The 19576-nt window shown below is 36.3% G+C and overlaps 1 protein-coding gene across 4 annotated transcripts; it reads left to right on the forward strand.

Annotated features, from left to right (window-relative positions):
* Nucleotides 1-482: 482 nt before the first annotated feature.
* Nucleotides 483-19329, forward strand: LOC116158566 (rho guanine nucleotide exchange factor 18). Of its 4 annotated transcripts, XM_031471364.1 has the most exons (23): nt 483-575; nt 619-801; nt 853-970; nt 1014-1188; nt 1239-1399; nt 4209-4304; nt 4494-4560; nt 4611-4725; nt 4780-4853; nt 4902-5014; nt 8482-8538; nt 8976-9035; nt 12655-12898; nt 12944-13154; nt 13207-13751; nt 13806-13963; nt 14014-14123; nt 14296-14316; nt 14742-14920; nt 16952-17206; nt 17254-17459; nt 17508-18216; nt 19016-19329. In XM_031471364.1, the coding sequence occupies exons 1-23, from the start codon at nt 542-544 to the stop codon at nt 19226-19228; spliced, it is 4104 nt and encodes a 1367-aa protein (XP_031327224.1). In that variant the 5' UTR covers nt 483-541; the 3' UTR covers nt 19229-19329. The 4 variants fall into 4 exon arrangements, with proteins under 4 accessions (XP_031327224.1, XP_031327225.1, XP_031327226.1 ...); XM_031471365.1 differs by lacking the exon at nt 14296-14316 and having other exon boundaries at nt 4197-4304; XM_031471366.1 differs by lacking the exon at nt 8482-8538 and having other exon boundaries at nt 4197-4304.
* The last annotated feature ends 247 nt before the right edge of the window (nt 19330-19576 follow it).

The raw sequence follows: 19576 nt of genomic DNA on the forward strand, positions 1-19576 counted from the left end.
ACAGACAGTTCAAAATTATAGACGATCTGGAGCATCGTTAATAAACGAAAAAACTGTAAAATTATGGTAGGTACATGAAAAAAATTGAGGTTTTACAATAATTTTTTTCGTAAGCGACGCAGAAAAAATTCCTTCCTTGGTGCCTGCCTCGACACCATAACGAACTAAATAGTAAATAGTGGAAAAACTAGAACAATAGCTCTTAAGATAAAAAACTAGTAGCGATCGAACGCCGGTAAGAACGGACAGATAGGCGGATGGACGGACAGTGACCACAATAGCGCATTTTTTTAAATTTTTGTGTAAATGCGCTAAAAAGGTAAAATACAATACTGGAATATTAGTGTTTGAGTAGTCTTATTTTTTTATTATCTTTTCATTTCTTTTAACAGAAATACCAAAATATGCAATGCATCACAGTGCCCCGCAATGCATCGCAGTGCCTTGCAGTGTTCTCATTTTTAAAAACACTGCGGAGACTTATCCCGTTTTAGAAGATAGTTTACAGCAAGTTCGAGAGCTTCATGAGAGTGTTCAACGTATGAGAGATGCCACTGTACAAAGTCAGACCGCCGGTAAATTCCCAAAATGCTAACTGTGATTATTTTCATTTTGTAGATAGTTCATATGCTCCTTCGTCTAAGGACTTTGCGGCATTTGCATTAAATCCTTTATTAGCTCAGGTAGCAAGATTAAGTGCTAGTTGTCCCGCTTTAAACGAGCAAGTTCCAGAACTTGATATAGTAGGAGGTTCCTTAGGTTCGTCGCCCATTCACCAACCGCCCAGTAGGAAAGGAAGCGGTAATTTCATTTGCATTTTTGAAGTTGATTTATCTGGCCATTGTATTACAGGTGCACAAGACTGGTTGCTCGGACGTACTTTGGAGCCAGATCCGCAAAGACGAAAATCATGGACAGCTTTGGAGGATCTATCGGGAACCAAAGAAAAAATAAAAACGCGCCAACGCAGGTAAGCTTTGAAAGCTCACCAACAATCTCATTTGCTGTGTTAGTATTTCATTGAGCAGCATGGAATCGGAAGCGGACGAATCTTCGTTATTGGACAATGTAGACGGAAGTCCGGCAAGGTTACTGGGAACCGAATCGTCAGCAATTGTAGGACGTCGTACACATCGAGGTTCAGGTGGAGGTGCAAGCACACACTCCCTCAACGAAGCTGATTTACAGGTTTGTGAGCAGTTCATTCGTAATCTGTACTCTCAAACAATTATCCTTAGAACGATTTCAATAAAATTAAAGCCAAAAGAGAGGCGGAACAGCTCCGGTTATTACCTGCGAGATTACCATTACAAAAATCGATATCAACACCATCAATTATTGCTGTTCGTGATTTAGCACCTGAACCTATCTTGGTAGGCGCGCAACCGACGTTACCTGTGTAAGTTTTAACATCGTCCACTCGGTATAATAACGTTTTTAGCTTGTTTTTATATATTTTTAATCATAAATTATGGGCTAAAGTTTTGTGTATTTTTGCATGGTTAAATTTAACAATTCCCTTTATTGATATTATACACTTTGCGCATGCCCAGTGAATTTGAAATACAAACTTTCCATTTTTATCTATTACCTTTTAATGCCCTTGATTGATACTGTGGAATATCACGAATATTGTTACTTAAAATTTATTATGTCCACATGTTGCCGAACTAATCATCTCTTGAACTAGGACAACATACAAACCATGTTATGTATTGTAATTATTTAAATATACAGGGTGTTACATATAAGTGTGTTGACAAAATTGGATGGTCTAGAAATCCAAAACATTTCTCCTAAATAATTCAACAGTTCCACCGCTTTTTCAAAGCAATTAACTATTATTATATGTAGAGGAATGCCAGTAATGGTTGCTGGTATGCCATTTTCAATATTACACACTCAAAATCCAATAACTATGTTGGTTTTTACATTCTTATATGTTACACAGAGTATATTCATAATTAAGAATTCTTGGGAGGTACCTATTTTCATTTTTGACTCGACTGATAAATGGAAATGCACATTAAAACAAATTCAGAATTGCATATACAGGATGTACACGACGAATGCCGTATCCTGAAAAAGAGACCTCTGAATATTTTAAGAGTCTGAAGCAGGGTCTGAAGGTATACTAATGTCAATAATAGGAATTTGTCTAAAATATTTTCAAGTTGGTGGCACTTCTGGTTATAGGTACCGGAAGTATATATGAAGTTGCTCATTTTAAATTGAATTCCCTATGTATATTGTTTTTAGATTGAACTCCGTGTATGTCCTATATTGAAATTTAGCTGATTTTGCAATATTCCTGGAAGGTGGAAAATTTGTCCCATAGTAATTTTCGCACGAAGAGGGCGTTGGGCGTGGGTGCACCATCCTATTGAAACCAACAGTTTCCAACTTTTGTTTTTTCTTTGTGTGCCGTACATCGTTGTATTCCTAATAAAAATGCTACTCAATACAGTATGTACTTTTTTTACAGGTCATATAAAAAGATAAAGTTAATGATGATTTCTCCGAAACGAAATGTTGAATTGAAAATTCTTTAACGGTGTCTTGTAGAGCTCAAAAAGTCACAATGAGAAAGTGGTTTTTTTATTTTTTTTGTATCTGTTCAAATAACAGAAAAAAATGATAACGAAATCGGCAAATTTCTGAGATCCCCAACTTCTGGTATAATCAAGAAGTGCCACTAATTTAGATGAATTTTCCTTAGTGACATTAGTATACTCTCATATTTTCAAAATATTCCAAGGTTGACAGATAGCAGGGATTTGTCGTGGGACATCAGGTATTGTCATAAGTTATGGACAACATTTGATGTAGTACAGTACCATTTTTTGGAACAAGTTTTATGTTCAGTCTTCTTCCTGCCGATATAATTAGATAAACTAAAAATTGAATTGGTTACATCATTCTGTGTTAATTTTTGTTGTAAATGCAATGTTTCTACTAGTGAACAAGGAAGAGTGGCTACAAGTGCCCACTGTCCCCCCTGCTATCTAATTTTTGTATTTGCAAGAAGTTATTGGCAGATCATGTGAAGAAGAACTTCATTTTCTTCTCTTACCGCCTGCACAAATGTCATGTATTATTTTTTGCCATGCTATTATAGACAAGCAATACATTTTCTTCCTAACTGCCATAGTTTTTTTGTCAAAAAAAAAACGCCAAATGCAGGGTTTTTGATAATTACATACATGGTACAATACATGGATTGTTTCTAGTATAAAGTTGAACCAATGCGAAATCTGGCTCTCTGCATAAGAAATTGTTTTTCTGTTTCTAAAGATTTCAGGCAGTGTTGCTTGATTTCAATTAAATCTCGTTACAAAATGGAGCCCCGTTGCTAAGCTTTTGGGTGTTGTCTCTAGGTTTGAATTGTATTGCATTGTTCCTATATTCCTATAAAGAAACATTTCAATTATTTGATTTTTAATAACGTGTATCTTATGAAAAAGTGCAAAATTATGTGCTAATTCAATTTCAGTTCATCTGAAACTGTATGTCCAACATGTGCAGTATAAATTCAATATAAATTCAGAAAAATCAGAATAGACCCTAACAGTGAAGAGCCAGTGACGACATTTCAGTTGGGGACGGACAGACCATATGGGAGGGAGGCTGAAGAACACTTTGAACTTAAAAACAAAACTGCTTACAAGTATTATTTAGTTGCAATTTCGTTCGTTGTTCATTGGGTAGTAATCACTATACAGGGTGTTTCTAAATATGATGTAAATATAGAAGGAAATGATTCTTTGGCTTATTTTATGACTAAAAGTTCATATAAACGTATGTCCGCAAAACTTCGATACTGATCTACAGAGTGTTATAGTCTTACAATCTAAACCTTTAATTTTTAAACATTTTCAAGGCATAAGTCTGTCCTCTCTTTTGTATAGTCCCGCCAACATCCTCACAACAAATAGGCAACATACTGAAAAATTGTTACTGGCTCTTAGACTATGATTTATAGCAAACCTGACCCACACAAACGTCTTATAAGTTATATCCTTGCTGTAAATTTTAAATTCATTATGAACATGCTGTATATTACAATAAACATTATTTTATTGACAAATGAGATAACTAGATAAGTATTGCAAACATAATTTAATGTTAAAAAATTATCATACGATTATGTTGCTTAATAATTAAATTATTAGAAGCAATGTAGTGCATGTGCTTAGCTTGGTGTGTAGGGGCCGTCCAAGTGGTACCGAGAGCGAAACAGAGGAAGAGGGAAGTCGTACTGGATTGGCACATTTTGATCCACACTCCATTGCACATTTGCACCAGTAAGTACCAGCACGCATGTGTTAGCAGCCCTTCAATGCACATTCTGTACACTTTTCTTTAAAAAATTCAAAGTTGTCATTTTTTTTACAAGAATCCACCACGTTAGAATTTCTCTCCTTTGCACCGTTTTATTAGCCTCACCTGTATGGAAACGTTACAGGGCGGTGTGTAAAATTATTTGGTTTTAGTGTTCCTTTCGACCACCATTCTGAGAAAAGGCGGAAACGTGGAAGTCTGTTCTTTCGGAAAAGGAAGGTACTAAAAAGTCAGTGACAGAAAGTCAGGTTGTTAACGTTCCTTTGTAGGATAAAACTAAAAAGCTGATTTCTCATCAGTGGGTATCTCCAAGTTGCGGGGCTTCACAGTTGTGCGATTGGTGCTTGAAACCCTTAAGCAATAAACCAGCTTTATGTTGTGAAAGTTAGTTCACTAGTGTGTGCCACTAAGATTTAAATAAACTAATCGATATTTCAGGTTGTGGAACTACAGTCCACCAAAATACCTGTAAGGATCATATAGTCGAGTGCAATAAACCCAAGGGTTCCAAGGTTTGCCTTTTACAACAGTAGTGCAATTTATTAACGTGTCTTGTGCAGAATCCCACAAAGCTTTCCGGATTTGGAGGTCCCTTAACTAGTTCTAAAAGTGCTGTTAATAAAAGGGGTTCGGGGTCGATGCCGGGACATAATCAAAATAGTTCGTCTAATAAGTAAGTACCTACGACCAGAAAAGTAGATCATAGAATTAGAGTGCCTGTATGTGACTTTAGAGAATGTGTTTCATGTCTCGTAGAGATCCGATGACATAATTGAACGTAACATTTTATTTTTGTTGTAAATGAAATACAATAAGTACGACGTTTTTTTAGTTTAGCGGTTGCGGTTGTTTTGTGTATAACTTCAATTAGGCAATTGTAATCGTAATTACCCATTAAGCATGTATGTTCTATTATCTGGTTTATATAAACTGTGTTGGATCCTGCATAGACTTTCTTAGAAGGTTTTTTGAATGGGAGTTAAAATCACTCGTGCCGTTTGGTTCACGAATTAATTAGTTTAGGTTGTAGAGCGATGGGGATTTTTAAATCTACTTTTGAGTTACCTATTTATTTCGAATTGAGATATTTAAACATTTTTTCTAGTTGAATTATGTATGAGCATAAGGCATAAGATATTATAAAGAAGAAAAATTATTAATGCATGGAGTGGAAAGGCGTGTGAAATTAGACGGTATAAGAATTGTAGTCTACACGTCAAATGGTGTGTCTTCATGCCTCAAAAACACAAGTTACTACAACATAGTCACAATAATCCATCATTTTAACTGTTTTCTTATTTGATCAATCTCTTATCTCTTACAATTTTTTGCATTGGCATTTGGAGCTCCTATTTTAATTTTATTTTCTAATTTTTAACACTATTTTAGCAAAATTACCCTCATACATATAAGAGGTTTGTTCTGTGCAAAATATTATCCAGTTATTCTGTATTGGCCCCTTGCAAGATATTGCGTTCTATTTGGTTATCTTCCTGCTGTACTGGTGTGCCTATCAGCACAACGTTGCCAATTTGTCAGATTGATCTCAGCGTATGGTGGGGAACTTTTAGGGGATATTATGCTATAATACATTCCTCTCCATTGGGCGAGTAGGTCGAGGTTGGTATTTTGAGCTTTTTTTCACTTCCTGTCACTGACCCCATGGTAGTCTCTGTAGAAGTGCCAATTCTCCAAACAAACATGAAGGTATCAAGCAGAGATTTTATTCACTATTGGCAAAATTGTACATACATGATTTTGGTATGAAAGCGGTTCTGCCGTCTTGACAGGGCATGTTTTCACCAATTCTGCAACTAAGGGACTCTTCTTAAGGCTTTGATACCCCTAAACTGCTTGGTTTTTGTAGTCTTCTCACTTTATTTTTTACTGGAATTTAAAATCCGAATATCTTGCAATTTCTATACACGAATAAAATCTTAGTGAATAGGAATTATTTGTTACATGATTTCTTTTTATTCTTTTTTAGCATTCTAGCTCTTGTTCATTGCTTTACATAGCCTTTTGTGTCGCTACCAGAGGCCTCAGACGTCTTCCTAGGCTATCAGGATTTTCTGCACGCTTTTCAGAGCATTCAAGTCTCACCTAATTCTGAAAAGTGTACAAGGCTCTCAAGAGCTCTTCAAAAGATGGTAACTACCAATTACGGGTGAAGGTCATGTGCTGCGTTCCCGGAATCTGCAATCCAAACATAGGGTGAATCCACAAATTTGACGATATCCGATTGGCTAACAAACGTAGACTTTTCTTGACTCTTCTTAGACTTGCCACATTTGTAACATTTTGGGACACCGCCCTTTACTGGTAAAATAAGCAGCATCCTCAGTAGAACTATTTGAGAAGCTTCTATCATTCAGAGTCTGCTCAACAACATACAACCTCTCCCTCAGATTATAAATCATTCGATTTTCCTTGGATATTGACTCCCAAGCATTAGTAAATTCATGGTATTCGGCAGGCATTGTGTTCAAAACCTGATTCAGGAGCAGTGATTTTACTTTATTCTCCTTCCAAGTCTCATCTTGAATTTCTGTCCATAGTTTCTAAAGTTTAGCAATGTGTTTTGGAATCGAATTCGCAGATTCCTTTTCTCTTATACTACAAAACTGTTTGAATAGGCGATCTTTCCTTTGCTCTGATCTCTGCTCATAAACTGAACGCAAGTCCCACATTTTTCTAGTCATACACATATTTATCAATTGTCTTATCTGAGACAAACTCAAGACAATAATATTCTGAGCTATAAATTCAATTTTTTTGAGGGCTTTCTTCTCTTTGTCAAATGATCTGCTAACCTTGGACCTTGCATCTGTAGTCAGTTCTTTAGATTGCGTTTCCTTACCTCACCTTCCACTATGACCATACAGCCATTTACATTCAACTGAATTTCGACTTGGAACTTCCAATCACCCAATTGGAATGTACCTCTAATTTATTTATCAAAACTCGTGAAGTTCTACTAAGACTACACACAGGTTGCCATCTAAAAGGATCTAATGGTGCCAAGGAAGGTCAAAGGGTTATAGCCTTATAAACTCAAATATACTTATTTCTGTGATAATAATTTGTTTAATAACGTTCAATACAAGTTAGTTTACATGATTGCTAATAATCTTGTTTTTTGAGGAAATTAGTATTGAGTCCCCCTTTAGTTAAAAGTGGTCATATAGGATTAAAAATGAGGAGCTTCATTGCGAACACACTCGTTTTTTTGCATGACATCACATAATGAAACAATTTTGCTAGCAATTTTGTTTAGTAATAGCAAAGAGTACCATACTCTTTGGTAATAGATATAGAAGTGGTAAAGCAAAGTTTAGCTGTTAATAGTCTTGTTGTTTGTTCGTGGTTGGCTATTTCACAAAATACTATTAGCTCAGTTTTACTTAGTTCTTGTTCCAATGATAAATAAGGTATGCATCTAAATAATGCGCAGGGGCGAATATTTCGCTCTCATTTGAATATCGAAAGAGTTCTAAACACAGTGGGGCAGCACTTCACACTGTTACATGAATTGACTACAAATGAATAATGGAGCATAGCTTCATCTACAGGGAAACATTAAAAAAAAACTGCTTGCAATAAGAATTAACTCCCATTACAAACCGTTAGTACCTAGGATGGTATTTTAAAATGATGTGTTTGTTTATAATTTTTTAGAATACCATGTCAAAAAAGTCGTTTACATCTCTTCACTGTTACATGTAACACAACTTTACGCCTGACTTGAAATTCCTTTGCTTTGCTTTCCATCTCTTCTGTAACCTCTGTTTGATGTTTGTGTTGCTCGCTTAATAGCGATAGTAGCCTTGGTTATGTTTTTGATCTACAAAACTGCGGTAGGTTTCTAGTGTCGTGTTCACTTCTCGTTTGCTATGATAATCGTTTTGTGTAGTACTATTTGTATGTTCAATAATCTGTTGACATTGTAATTAAGTAAGGAGATATTTATTGAATAAGGTGGACACGATACATATAAGAAGTGACCTTTGTATCTTATTCTGTTTTGGGAGATAAAAAATTCAAGGTATAAAGTGTATGTTTCGTAAGTATAAGATACAAAGGGAATGGGTTGCTAGAGGGTATGGCTAATCTGTTGCCTGTTCCCCGCCCATCCCCTAGGAGAAGCCAGCTGTGCTACTCGCCCTGGCGCAGGGTCGCCACCAAACTGGGAGTAAAGTAAGTCCCGGCCACCCCCTCACATCCCTAGCATACTTCACTCACCTTTCACATGCACACACACACTCTATCCTGTGTGTCTATCTGTCTGTCTGTTCTGCTCTTTTTAATCTGTGCTATTTGCTTCTTTCTCTTTAAATCATCTCTCTCATTATACATTTTACATCGGACAACTTGAATACATTTTCTATAATATGTTAATGTGAAAAAAAAGTTGTCTTTTCTCTCATGTATTTTTGCTTCTTGCCTGTGCATGTATTTTCTGTCTTTACTTCACACGCTATTTCGCTCACTACTGAAAATACATACAATTCAAATTTCAAGTTACTCATTGTTTTGTTGTTGTCTAGTATTTTTGGCCTACGCTTGGAATGACCAAGCTTATTATCACATAAACGCGTATTATTTAAAAAAAATTTATTCTATATCTATTGCAGCCAAATTCTTAGTGATGATAAGGAGGCTGATCTACACCATGGACATCATGACAATACAAAGTAAGTACCTACCTCTTGGCTACTTTCCAAGAGGAATTAATTTCACTCAGCGTTTCACAAACCGCATAAATATTTACCTGTTACGCGTTCAACTCTTCAGATGCAGTACGGCGCTTATGGGAAAATTGTGCGCTTGCCAAACCTATTGTTTAGGTTTAGATAAACTACATCGTTTCATAATACTGTTAATGCTGACTTCACTTTTTAGTGCAACAATGAAATTGGAAAGTGTATAGAATTAACTCAGTAATATCTATCTCGGTTACGTGACGCTAATAAGCTGAAATAAATTGAAAACGCACAAAGCTCAATCCCTTGTCTTCTACAGTAAATAAGTAAATTCAGAAAAAACAACGACGCGCCCAACTATTCGTCTATATACAAGTATAAAGTATAAAGTGATTTATTAGCATCTTGACATATATGGTATATGATAATGCAAGTCAAGTACAAGAATAGATACACAAAAGAAGATAGTACACACGGCTCAGTTTCCTTCACAGAGTTTGCAATTCGTAGAATTCATTTAGTGAATAGAGGGCTTGCCTATGTAAATATTTCTTAACTATATTTTTGAAAGAGTTGAAATTATTGATACTTTTAATTTTAGAGGGCAATGCATTGTACAACTTTTTGCAAGCATAAAACGGTGACTTCTCATAAAAAGTCGATTTGTGCAAATCTGTCCGTAGCAAGTCATTAAATCTTGTATTGTAATTATGATGTGAGTTATCGCTAAATTTTGTTATATTACGCTTTGCATACTTTAGACAGTTGTAGATATAAATTGAGTATATCGTCATAATTTTATGCTTTTCAAAAATCGTTCTACAAGATTCCCTTTTATTTAGGTTGAATATCAATCGCAAGATTCTCTTCTGAGCAATAAAGACCCTATTAATGGAGGTAGCTTGTCCCCATAACATGATATTATATGTTAAGTGCGAGTACGCTAGAGCATAATAGACATTCACTAGGCACGCCATATCAACCATATTTTTTATTTTATAAATTGCAAAGTAGCAACTGTTAAGTTTCGAAGTAACATGGTCAATATGCTGTTGCCACGAAAAAGAGCGATCGACACTAACTCCTAGGAACTTTACATTAGTTTCCAAATATAATTTGGATTTAGCCAGCCCTGAACTCAATATTGAATCCGGCAGTTTCTTTTTACTAAAATACAAACATTTTGTCTTAGCAATATTAAGAATCATACCATTGTCTGTACACCAAGACTTAAAAGCACACGTTACATACTCCACACGAGCTAAGAGTTCCCCAGTAGAAGGTGCCGCCACAACCATTGAAGTGTCATCAGCAAAGATTGTAATATTATTCGTTGTTATATAGTTTGGCATATCATTCATAAAAATAATGAATAATAAGGGCCCCATCACAGATCCCTGGGGAACACCCAGCTGAACAGGGTACTCTTCAGATAACTGATCTCTAACCCTAACAACTAACCTCCTGTGATCCAAGTAGTTGCAGATTACATTTAAGGTAGCTCCGCGAATGCCCAAAGCTGATAATTTGTCTTTTAGAAATCTGGGGCTGACAGTATCAAACGCTCTCTGTAGATCAAAAAACAATCCTATAACTAGGTTACCGGCGTTCAGTTCATTGTAAACGGCTTGCATAAAATGCGTAGTTGCATCTTCAGTTGAAAAATGAGGGCGAAAACCAAATTGGCAGTCAGTGAGTAATTTATATTTCGACAAAAAATTTCGAATTCTAAACACAATTATTTTTTCTAATAATTTTGAGAGGGTACTTAAGAGGCTAATTGGCCTATAATTTTCAACATTTGCTTTATCTCCTTTTTTAAATAAGGGAATGACGATAGCCAACTTGAGGGCATTTGGAAAGCAACCAGTATTTATTGCCAAATTAAAGACGAAGCTTAACGGATGTGCTACTGTGGTTGCAATATGCTTCAGAATTTTAGTCGAGATCTTATCAGAGCCCATCGAATTTGACATTTTAAGATTGTTAATGTAATGTACTATTTCCTCCGGCGAGATAGGATCGAATACTATAGAATTTTGGACATGGATACCTGTCGTGCACTTTGCGGATGGCGTTTGAAAATGTTGGTTAAGTTTATTTTTGGCAACGTTTGCAAAAAACTTTCCAATGAAATCAGCAACCGTTTTCGGGTGACTAATTTCCTCTCCTTTAATATCAAGACAGATTTCATTAGTGGTGTTTTTCTTATTACGATTTAATTGAGAGTTTACAATACTCCAAACTTTTTTGGTCGTATTGTTAGCTGACTCTATTTGTTTCGAAAAATAGCGTTTTTTATACCAACTAATTTTGTGGTTGAATTCTTTTTTGCGCTTTTTGTAAACAGCATAGCAGTTAGGGTCATTTAACTGTTTAGCCACCCAATACAGATTATTTAGTTTATCACTCTCAAGTTTTAATGTTTCACAAAACCATGGGTTTTTATTGTTTGTGGGCTTTATTTGTTGAAACAAAGGAACAGAATTTGTTAATATTCGTCTGTAAAATATGTATAAATGACTCCAATGCTTCATCTGCATTGGAGTGACTATACAGTTTATTTCAAGTTTCTTCTATTAAGTGGTTTTTTACAATATTTAATTTCTTTTGAGAAAAGTGTTGTTTGGACTTTGGACTGTTTTGCTTATCTCTCGAGGTATTTACATTGAACTCGATTATTTGGGCTAAATGATCGGCAATGTTCGGGTTAACATTTTTAACCTTATAGGAAGTAAGATTTGTCACTATATAATCAATAGCCGGGTGGTCATCATAAGGCGGGTAAACTTTAAGGCTGGAAACGGGTGCTTCGTTACAGTTTTAGTATAAAAAGAAGGCTGTGTTGATAGTGTAACGGGTTACAATTTTTCCATGTCAAATTATACTTTTTTTACTTCCTAGAAAGTGATGTATGTATTATAAAGGTACTTGTACATAAAGGAACATAAATGTTCGTAAATGTGGCTGGAAGCAAGATCGCGTTCATTAGGCGAGTCATCATGAAATAGGAAATTTTCTGAAGCTTGCGTTTGTCCTATTATATTAAGCCAGGGTTTTTTTATCAGCCAGCGTCTTGTTTTGTAAAAGAAGATGGTATGGTCGATACTAAGATCGAAATTATTTGGGGGTGCAGAACTATAATCACATTTATTTTCGTGTGGATCACACTATTGACTAATGTTTTTTTTGTAATTTAAATAATTATTCATTTAAGATTTTTTCCATTAATTTCTAAGAGGATTTATTTTTTTTATTATTTTATTTGTTTAAGCGTAATAAATGTAATTCAGTTGCAATGAGTATGTACAACTATGAAAAGGTAGATCTTTCAAACGTACTACGACAAAAGAAAACAAATAAAATTGTGAGAAGAATTTCGCCAATAGAACTAAGAACTCGAAGTTTATTTCCTACAATTGTAACTGCCGTTACATAAGAGACATTTGGTACTGCATCTGGAGAGTTAACAAGCTGTATTGGGTATAGTGTCATGGTACAACCCACATTACATATCTTTCTTAATGTCTGCTTTGTGCTAAATATGGAGCAACATATTTTATTTCTTATTCAAACTGCAGATCAAATGTTTCTAACATTTATTTAACAGTTTTCCAGACGATGTGCCAATAGTACCTTTAGAATTCTTGTCCGATACACCCTTAACTGCATCAGATTTGTGTTCAGACCCTAATTTAGGCTTACACGAGGTTGAGCCAGATTCGTGGACACCTCATGTAGGAAAGGAAATATCGCGCAAACTCAAAGAGAAAGAAGTTAAACGACAAGAACATATTTACGAATTTATATTAACCGAAAAACATCATTGCATGACCTTACTTATGATGCAAAAGGTAAGCCGCGCTCGAGAGTGTAGCCCTTCTCATTCTGTCTTACAGATTTTCGTAGACGGATTACAAAAATATTTTAGTTTAGGACCAAATTTAGATAGGATGTTTCCGCGATTAGTCGATCTGACAGAATTGCATTTAGGATTTCTCTTACGGTTACGACAACGTCAAAGAGAAGCTCCTGTTGTATCATCTATCGCCGACATACTGTTAGAAGAATTCTCGACTAGTCGCGCTGTCAAATTAAAATCTGCCTACGGTGAGTTAAGTTAATGTTGGGAGAGTTAAATTAATGTGCGAATTATTCGCAGGAGAATTTTGCAGTCGGCATAGGGATGCTGTGGAAATATATAAAACTTATTTATCTAACGACGATCGTTTCGGTCAGTTTATTCGACATTGTCAAAATAATCCTCTACTGAAAAAGAAGGGAATTCCGGAATGCATTCTATTTGTAACTCAAAGGTTAACAAAGTACCCTTTATTAATAGAGCCACTTATTAAAACCAGTAAAGAGAATCAATACGAACAAGAGCAACTGCAGAGAGCGCTGGCGTTAGTTAAGGAAATTTTGATTGAGGTCGATTCACAAGTGGCAGAAAAAGAGAAAGAGGATCGCAAATTAGAAATTTATCACAGAATTGACGCCAAATCGTACACTACGCATCGAGGATACAAGTTTAAAAAGTCCGATATTTTGCAGGGCAATCGGTCTTTGCGATTCGAAGGCGTCGCCATGCTAATGCAGGGAAGAGGGAAAATGCAAGTTGTTATGGTTATTGTTTTATCCGACGTATTATTTTTCCTTCAAGAAAGTTCTCATAATAAATATACATTTTTTACGCCCGATAATAAGGTGTGTATAGAACCGCCAATCTTTTCATCAAGTCGGTTTCAAACAAAATTTTAGGCTGGTGTTATATCTTTACAAAAATTGTTGGTGCGAGAAAAAGCGGGGCAAGAATCCAGGGGTATTTACTTGATCTCGTCAAATCCGGCAGATCCCGAAATGTTCGAGTTAAAGGTTCACAAACCTAAAGATAAGCAAGTTTGGATTCAAGCGATTAGGTAGGTGTTATTTGCACTTATTTGCAACCAAACTGAGCCTGACATTGCAGAGGTGCAGTACAGAATTGCCCAGAGGAAGACGAGGACAGTTTTACCATAACATCTGAAGAAAAACAAACCTTATTAAACGCAAAACAAAATCAAATCAGACATTTTGTCGGTATGTTCAATTACCTTCTTATCTTTGTTTATGTGACATAACCTGGCATGTGTAAAAGATATTAAGAATTAACAATCCATCTTATCATCATGAATTCTGTATAGTGTTGGTTTACTTTACTTCGGACCCAATTAGTATTGTATTATGATACGTATTTGCTCTGTTTTAACAGATGCAGAGTCAGATATCGAAGGTAATTTGCCATCTTATCCACTTGCATGTGTATCACGGGTAGTGGCACTCTTTCTAATGCACTTTTCTGTATTCAGTTTTTATAAAGCATGATTGGTAAAGTTCATTTATTAGTTAGAATTGCGGATTGATTTATATTATGCACTCGTTTAGTTACGTGATTCAGAAACGTAGGACTGGACGGGCTAATTTTATTTTAGTTTCCGATTTGTACACTGAATTTTTGAGTAATGCGGAAATAAAACAAAAATTATTTAGCTAGTCCTTTTACGCTTTTGTAGATAAAGGGAAGATAGAAATACTAACTTGAAATTTCTACTTTACATCTATGGAGTATCGGTGCTTCCTTTTCGTGGAATGTCAATATATAATTGCAACGAATTTCTGTTACTGCATTCACCTGTGTGCTTACTAACTGTTTTCTAGGGTTACTACGGCAGAAGGATGTGGAACATGCTTTGCTGTTAGAAGAGAAGATGTCCATACAGTTGCGATTATTAGCTGCGGCAGGACTGGAGCCACCATCGCCTCCTTCTTATCGCCATTTAGTAGGCGAACATGTTGACACTAATCAAGTGTGGAAAGAGGTTTTAACAGCTGTACAGGTCTGTAATATAAATTAGTATTATGTACTCTTATGTTGATATCTAACACTGTTTTAACCATATTCGGTGAATACCGTGAGTGGGCACCATTTTTTCTGGTTGAATTTGCCCGAGCCATCAAGTACGCATGCTTCATTTGAAACATAATAAATAATAAACATTTAATTGAACATACAATTAGAAAAGGTTACATGATAACCTCAATGATAACAGATATTATTTATTATTAATCTTAAAGACATTACCTACTCCACTAAATTCCCATATCCCAACCCAGGGTTGCCAGATTGCGTATGGTCGTCTGCCGGACATAGGCTGCATGAGAAACATAAATCCACAGACATTGCGAACCCCCCAATGGTTTTTAATCCCCCAGTAACAACTTGTCCAAATGTAAGAATTTTTTTATTTCAAATTGGTATAAGTCTATAAGTAAACAAAACAAACTATACATTCTTGCAATGTAAGTAATAGAAGGGTAAATACAGTGCACTTAATTTAATAAATGAAACATAAACATCAACATCGCAAACAAATAGTCAAACTGGACTACTAACTCCAAAATCGCAACGCAATGGTGTTGATTCAACAGGAATCACATACTCGCAGACCGACAGGCGGCAGACGAGTAGAATTTCAGCGCTCATTAGGTGGTAACATTTCCTTTTGAAAGCAAGATCTCTACGAAAGTTTTTATTTGTGATTTTGTCATCATATTTAAAAATTAAGGTGTTATTAGGTGCTGAAAAAGGAATCGTTTGACCTATTTGAAAAGTATTAAACTGAAATTTATTGTTCTGCCGGAGTTATAGTTATAGTAAAGCAATGTTTCGCTACAAGCGGCGCTACAAACGCTTCAAAAACCCCTCGTGAGAAGGGGTCTAACTATCTCACCACTGCGTTCTTAGTAGTCAAACTCTTCACATTTGTAGGACAGCGATACTCCAGTATTGTGCGTATTTTTTATTTTTGAATACCAGTCTCGCTATTTGAGTTTTTAGCGCAATTTTGAAAAAAATACACTACTATATTCGTTATGGCTGGCTGTCCGGCTGAGATCTCAGCAATAGCTAGAGACTTCAAATTTTACTAAAAGCTCTCTGCTATAGTTTAGATGTGCAGGCTCTGTTTTGAGTTAGATTACTCATGAGATAAGATAATTTTAAACTTCACTAATAAAACACTGATCGGTATTACAAGAAATGCGCTTTCCTGATTTACAACTTGTTTTATCTTTTGCGCGTTTAAGTACACTAAAGCCTGACAATCTATAAACCTCAACACTAGGAAATTTCGCAATTTATCCACACAGTATACTATCACCAGCAGTTCCAACTTCTACAAGTGATAATTTTTCTCGATTTCACTTGTCTTTTTGCTGACGTAGTATGCGGCATGCAAATCTTTTTTGCAATCAGCCTGCATCGATATACCCGTTAGTCCTGTGGATCTTGCATGCATCTGTAAACAACGCGCTCACGTTTGCGTTTCGATCGTTTAACCTCAAGATCTGTTGACTCACTAGCGCCCTCTTCAGATTCTTGAAGGTTTCATCCTCCTGAGGGGTCGGTTTAAACTTTATTACTTTCGGGGTTAGATCGCTTAAATATCTCGCTCTGGTGGCATACTTTAGAATATGAGGTCAATCCTAAGAAACGGCGCACTTCATGGACGTTTGTCGGTGGAGGAAAATCTGTTATCGTGCTCTTTTTATTATATCCTGGTTACACACCGTTCTCACTGATTGTATTTCCTAAATAATCCATTTCTTTTTGACCAAAATGGCACTTTCACAGTTTTAATGTAAGTTTGGCTCTATGCAAGGTCTCAAACATGAGATGCAGTCTCTGCATTATGGCCTCCCAATCACGCACTGGAATCATTATATCGTCCAAATAGGACATCGTCGTTATCTCTTTAGGAAAATTTATCACATCCTGCTTCTGAATCGCTCTCAATCAAACACATAACTCGAAACTCCCTACGACGGCGCTGTACAGACAACTTTATCATTAGCATATTTATTTGCAGGAGGTAAGCCATCTGGCCAGTTCACTGTACACAACAGGAACAAATCTTTCAAGAAGTGTAAGTTCGGCAGGTGAACACCAAAGTGAGACGTACACCTCGCCTATTTTACCTAAACGTGCTGAAACATTTGGCGGTTTCGATAACTCCATACAAAGTGGCATTAAACTGTTAGGAAAAAAATTGCAATCTTCGGGAGGGACGCCCACTTTAAGCCCCGATATTGAAAATCTGAAACCTGGGGATAGCAAACTATTTGTAAGTAATACCGCGCTTTAGTTTTGAATCTTAACTTTTGAGTTTAGGAAAAGTTACCGTGGCGAAATTGCCAGATATCTATAGGTCCCACTCTAACCAATGGAAATGTACCAGATCTACAGCCATGTGCACCACCTGATATACCAGCGCTATTATCGCTTGGTAAAGAGCAGCAATATGCGGCGGTTCAATTATCACATTATGTTTACACGTTATTGTGTATAATATCACAGTTGATGACTAGTAACGAAAGGTAAGTGCTCAAAAGTAGGATCTTTACTGATTTCTGCTTGTCGCATAGCCTTCAAACACATTTGTTAATGGCGAAAGGCGGTGGAGATTCTGGAAAGCAATATCGTCACAACCAGCAATTGGAAGAGCTGAGAAATTTGCAAGATAAACTTAGTGTCGAAAAAGCTGCCTGGACAATGGTGAAGGAACAAGAAAGTAAGGAGTTAGACGAAAAGAAAGCGGAATTGTTGAAATTACAAGAGCAAATCCGCGTGGAGCAATCCGACATCACCCAGCAACGCGAACAGTTGTACAGGAAAATGGAAATATTAACCAGTCAGGGATTACTAATTTCTCCCAACGTTGCCTTACCTGTCACCGGCCAGCCGGAGGACAGTAGCAATCAAAGTTCCGAGGAGAGTAGTCCCTCACAGTCGGAAGGTTCGGCGGGTGTTAGCGGTACACAGCACAGTACCGGTACGGAACGAAGAAAAGATTCAAAATGGATTAAGGGAAACTCCAAATCACAACTACCTCAGCATTTAATAAGTGCAACAAATCAACAGAAAGCCTCTCAGAATGTACACGTTAAGCAACAACTTCCTCTTAAGTTAGCTTCAAGATTAAGTTCGGGTAATGCGCCTTCCACGATCTCTGCATCAGTGCCACAACAAATGCTGCCTTTAAAGTTAAGTCAAGATGAAAAAGTAAGGCGGACAAGTACAACAGGGTATCAGAGGCTAGGTTCGGGAAGCCGGAGTCCCACTTCTGGTGAATCGGTAAGTGTTTTTTTTTATTATGTCCTCTTTGGCAGTCTCGTTAACAGTATAGCTTTTTGAAACATTTTAGAACTTTAATCAAATATACATTGACCATTGATAAATTTCGACACATAATTTGAGAAGAGTCCTTGTAACGGCTTAGCTATATATACAAACATTTGCAAGGGTCAACTACAGCACTGCCAAAAACTTTAATGTGACAATCTTTACTTCACCCACGCCTAGCTCAGTAATAAAAATGTCTTTATATCCCTTACCTTGCTGAAGTTTGACTCTTTATTTCCTGACAAAACCTGAAACTCAATGTCTAATGCAAAAAACTGCAAAAAATTGCAAACCTTATCTTGTGATCACGCGATCGCTCCAAAATTGATAAAACTTCACACAACTAACTTCACTCGGAATTCAAATTGCGCATATCTAACGTAGTACTTGACCGGTTACGAAGATTAGCTTAAAAATATCCGAAAATAAAGATCTCACGTACAAATAGTGCTACTAACTGTTACAAAGTCTATCCTTGTCTGCCTAAAACCCCCTTATTCCGGTTTCTCTTCGCTTACGTCGTAATGCACACTTTTATCGAAAACGTACATGTTATTATCGCCAGACATACTTTCGTTCCTGTTAGCTATGAAGCGGTACATGTGTATTTTGCTATCCTGGAATAAAGATTAAAAAAAAAACTTTAATTCTAAAGCGAGCACGCTGTATCTCTTATAGTCACATAGACTCCAAACTGCCATAGAGGATCGCGCTATGTGAGCACTGGTGCATAACTGTATTTATTAATTAGACACCAACCACGCCACACTCCCATAGTCGTACAGGATCAAGTCCGGCTTTAATGCAGGCTTCATCCCCATGCGGAACACCTCCACCAATGCACCCTCAAGCCATATCCCACAATAAAGCCGCACGTACGCATACATATCCAAAGCTACCCGACAAGTTTAAGGTACGTAACGAACAGCAATCGCCCGCTGACGAAGAGGTGATATATTTTTGACGGTCATGGGGCAAACGGTGTTTTTTCTTTCACAAGCTAATTAATACAAAAGTCTAGGTTCACAAGATTGCCTGTCAAGCCAGGGATCGACTTGATAATAGCAAATAAAACTTTAGAGAGACAAAGTATTCAATGTCTACTATACAATAACTGTGATTCATATTTTAACTCTTGTACAGAGGACTTTTAATTTAAGGTAAACTGGATGTTATTTTAATTACGGAAGAAGATTTTGGTACCAAATAGCTTTGTTTTTAAACGAGAACATCCAGAAAACCTGCTTATTTTATTAACAGTACCTATTGTTATGCTTAATTTATTTTTTTTCTGTCTTCCGCTGTATAGTAT

The sequence above is a fragment of the Photinus pyralis genome, unplaced genomic scaffold (genome assembly GCF_008802855.1).
Source record: "Photinus pyralis isolate 1611_PpyrPB1 unplaced genomic scaffold, Ppyr1.3 Ppyr1.4_LG1, whole genome shotgun sequence".
NCBI classification, from domain to species: Eukaryota; Metazoa; Arthropoda; class Insecta; order Coleoptera; family Lampyridae; genus Photinus; species Photinus pyralis.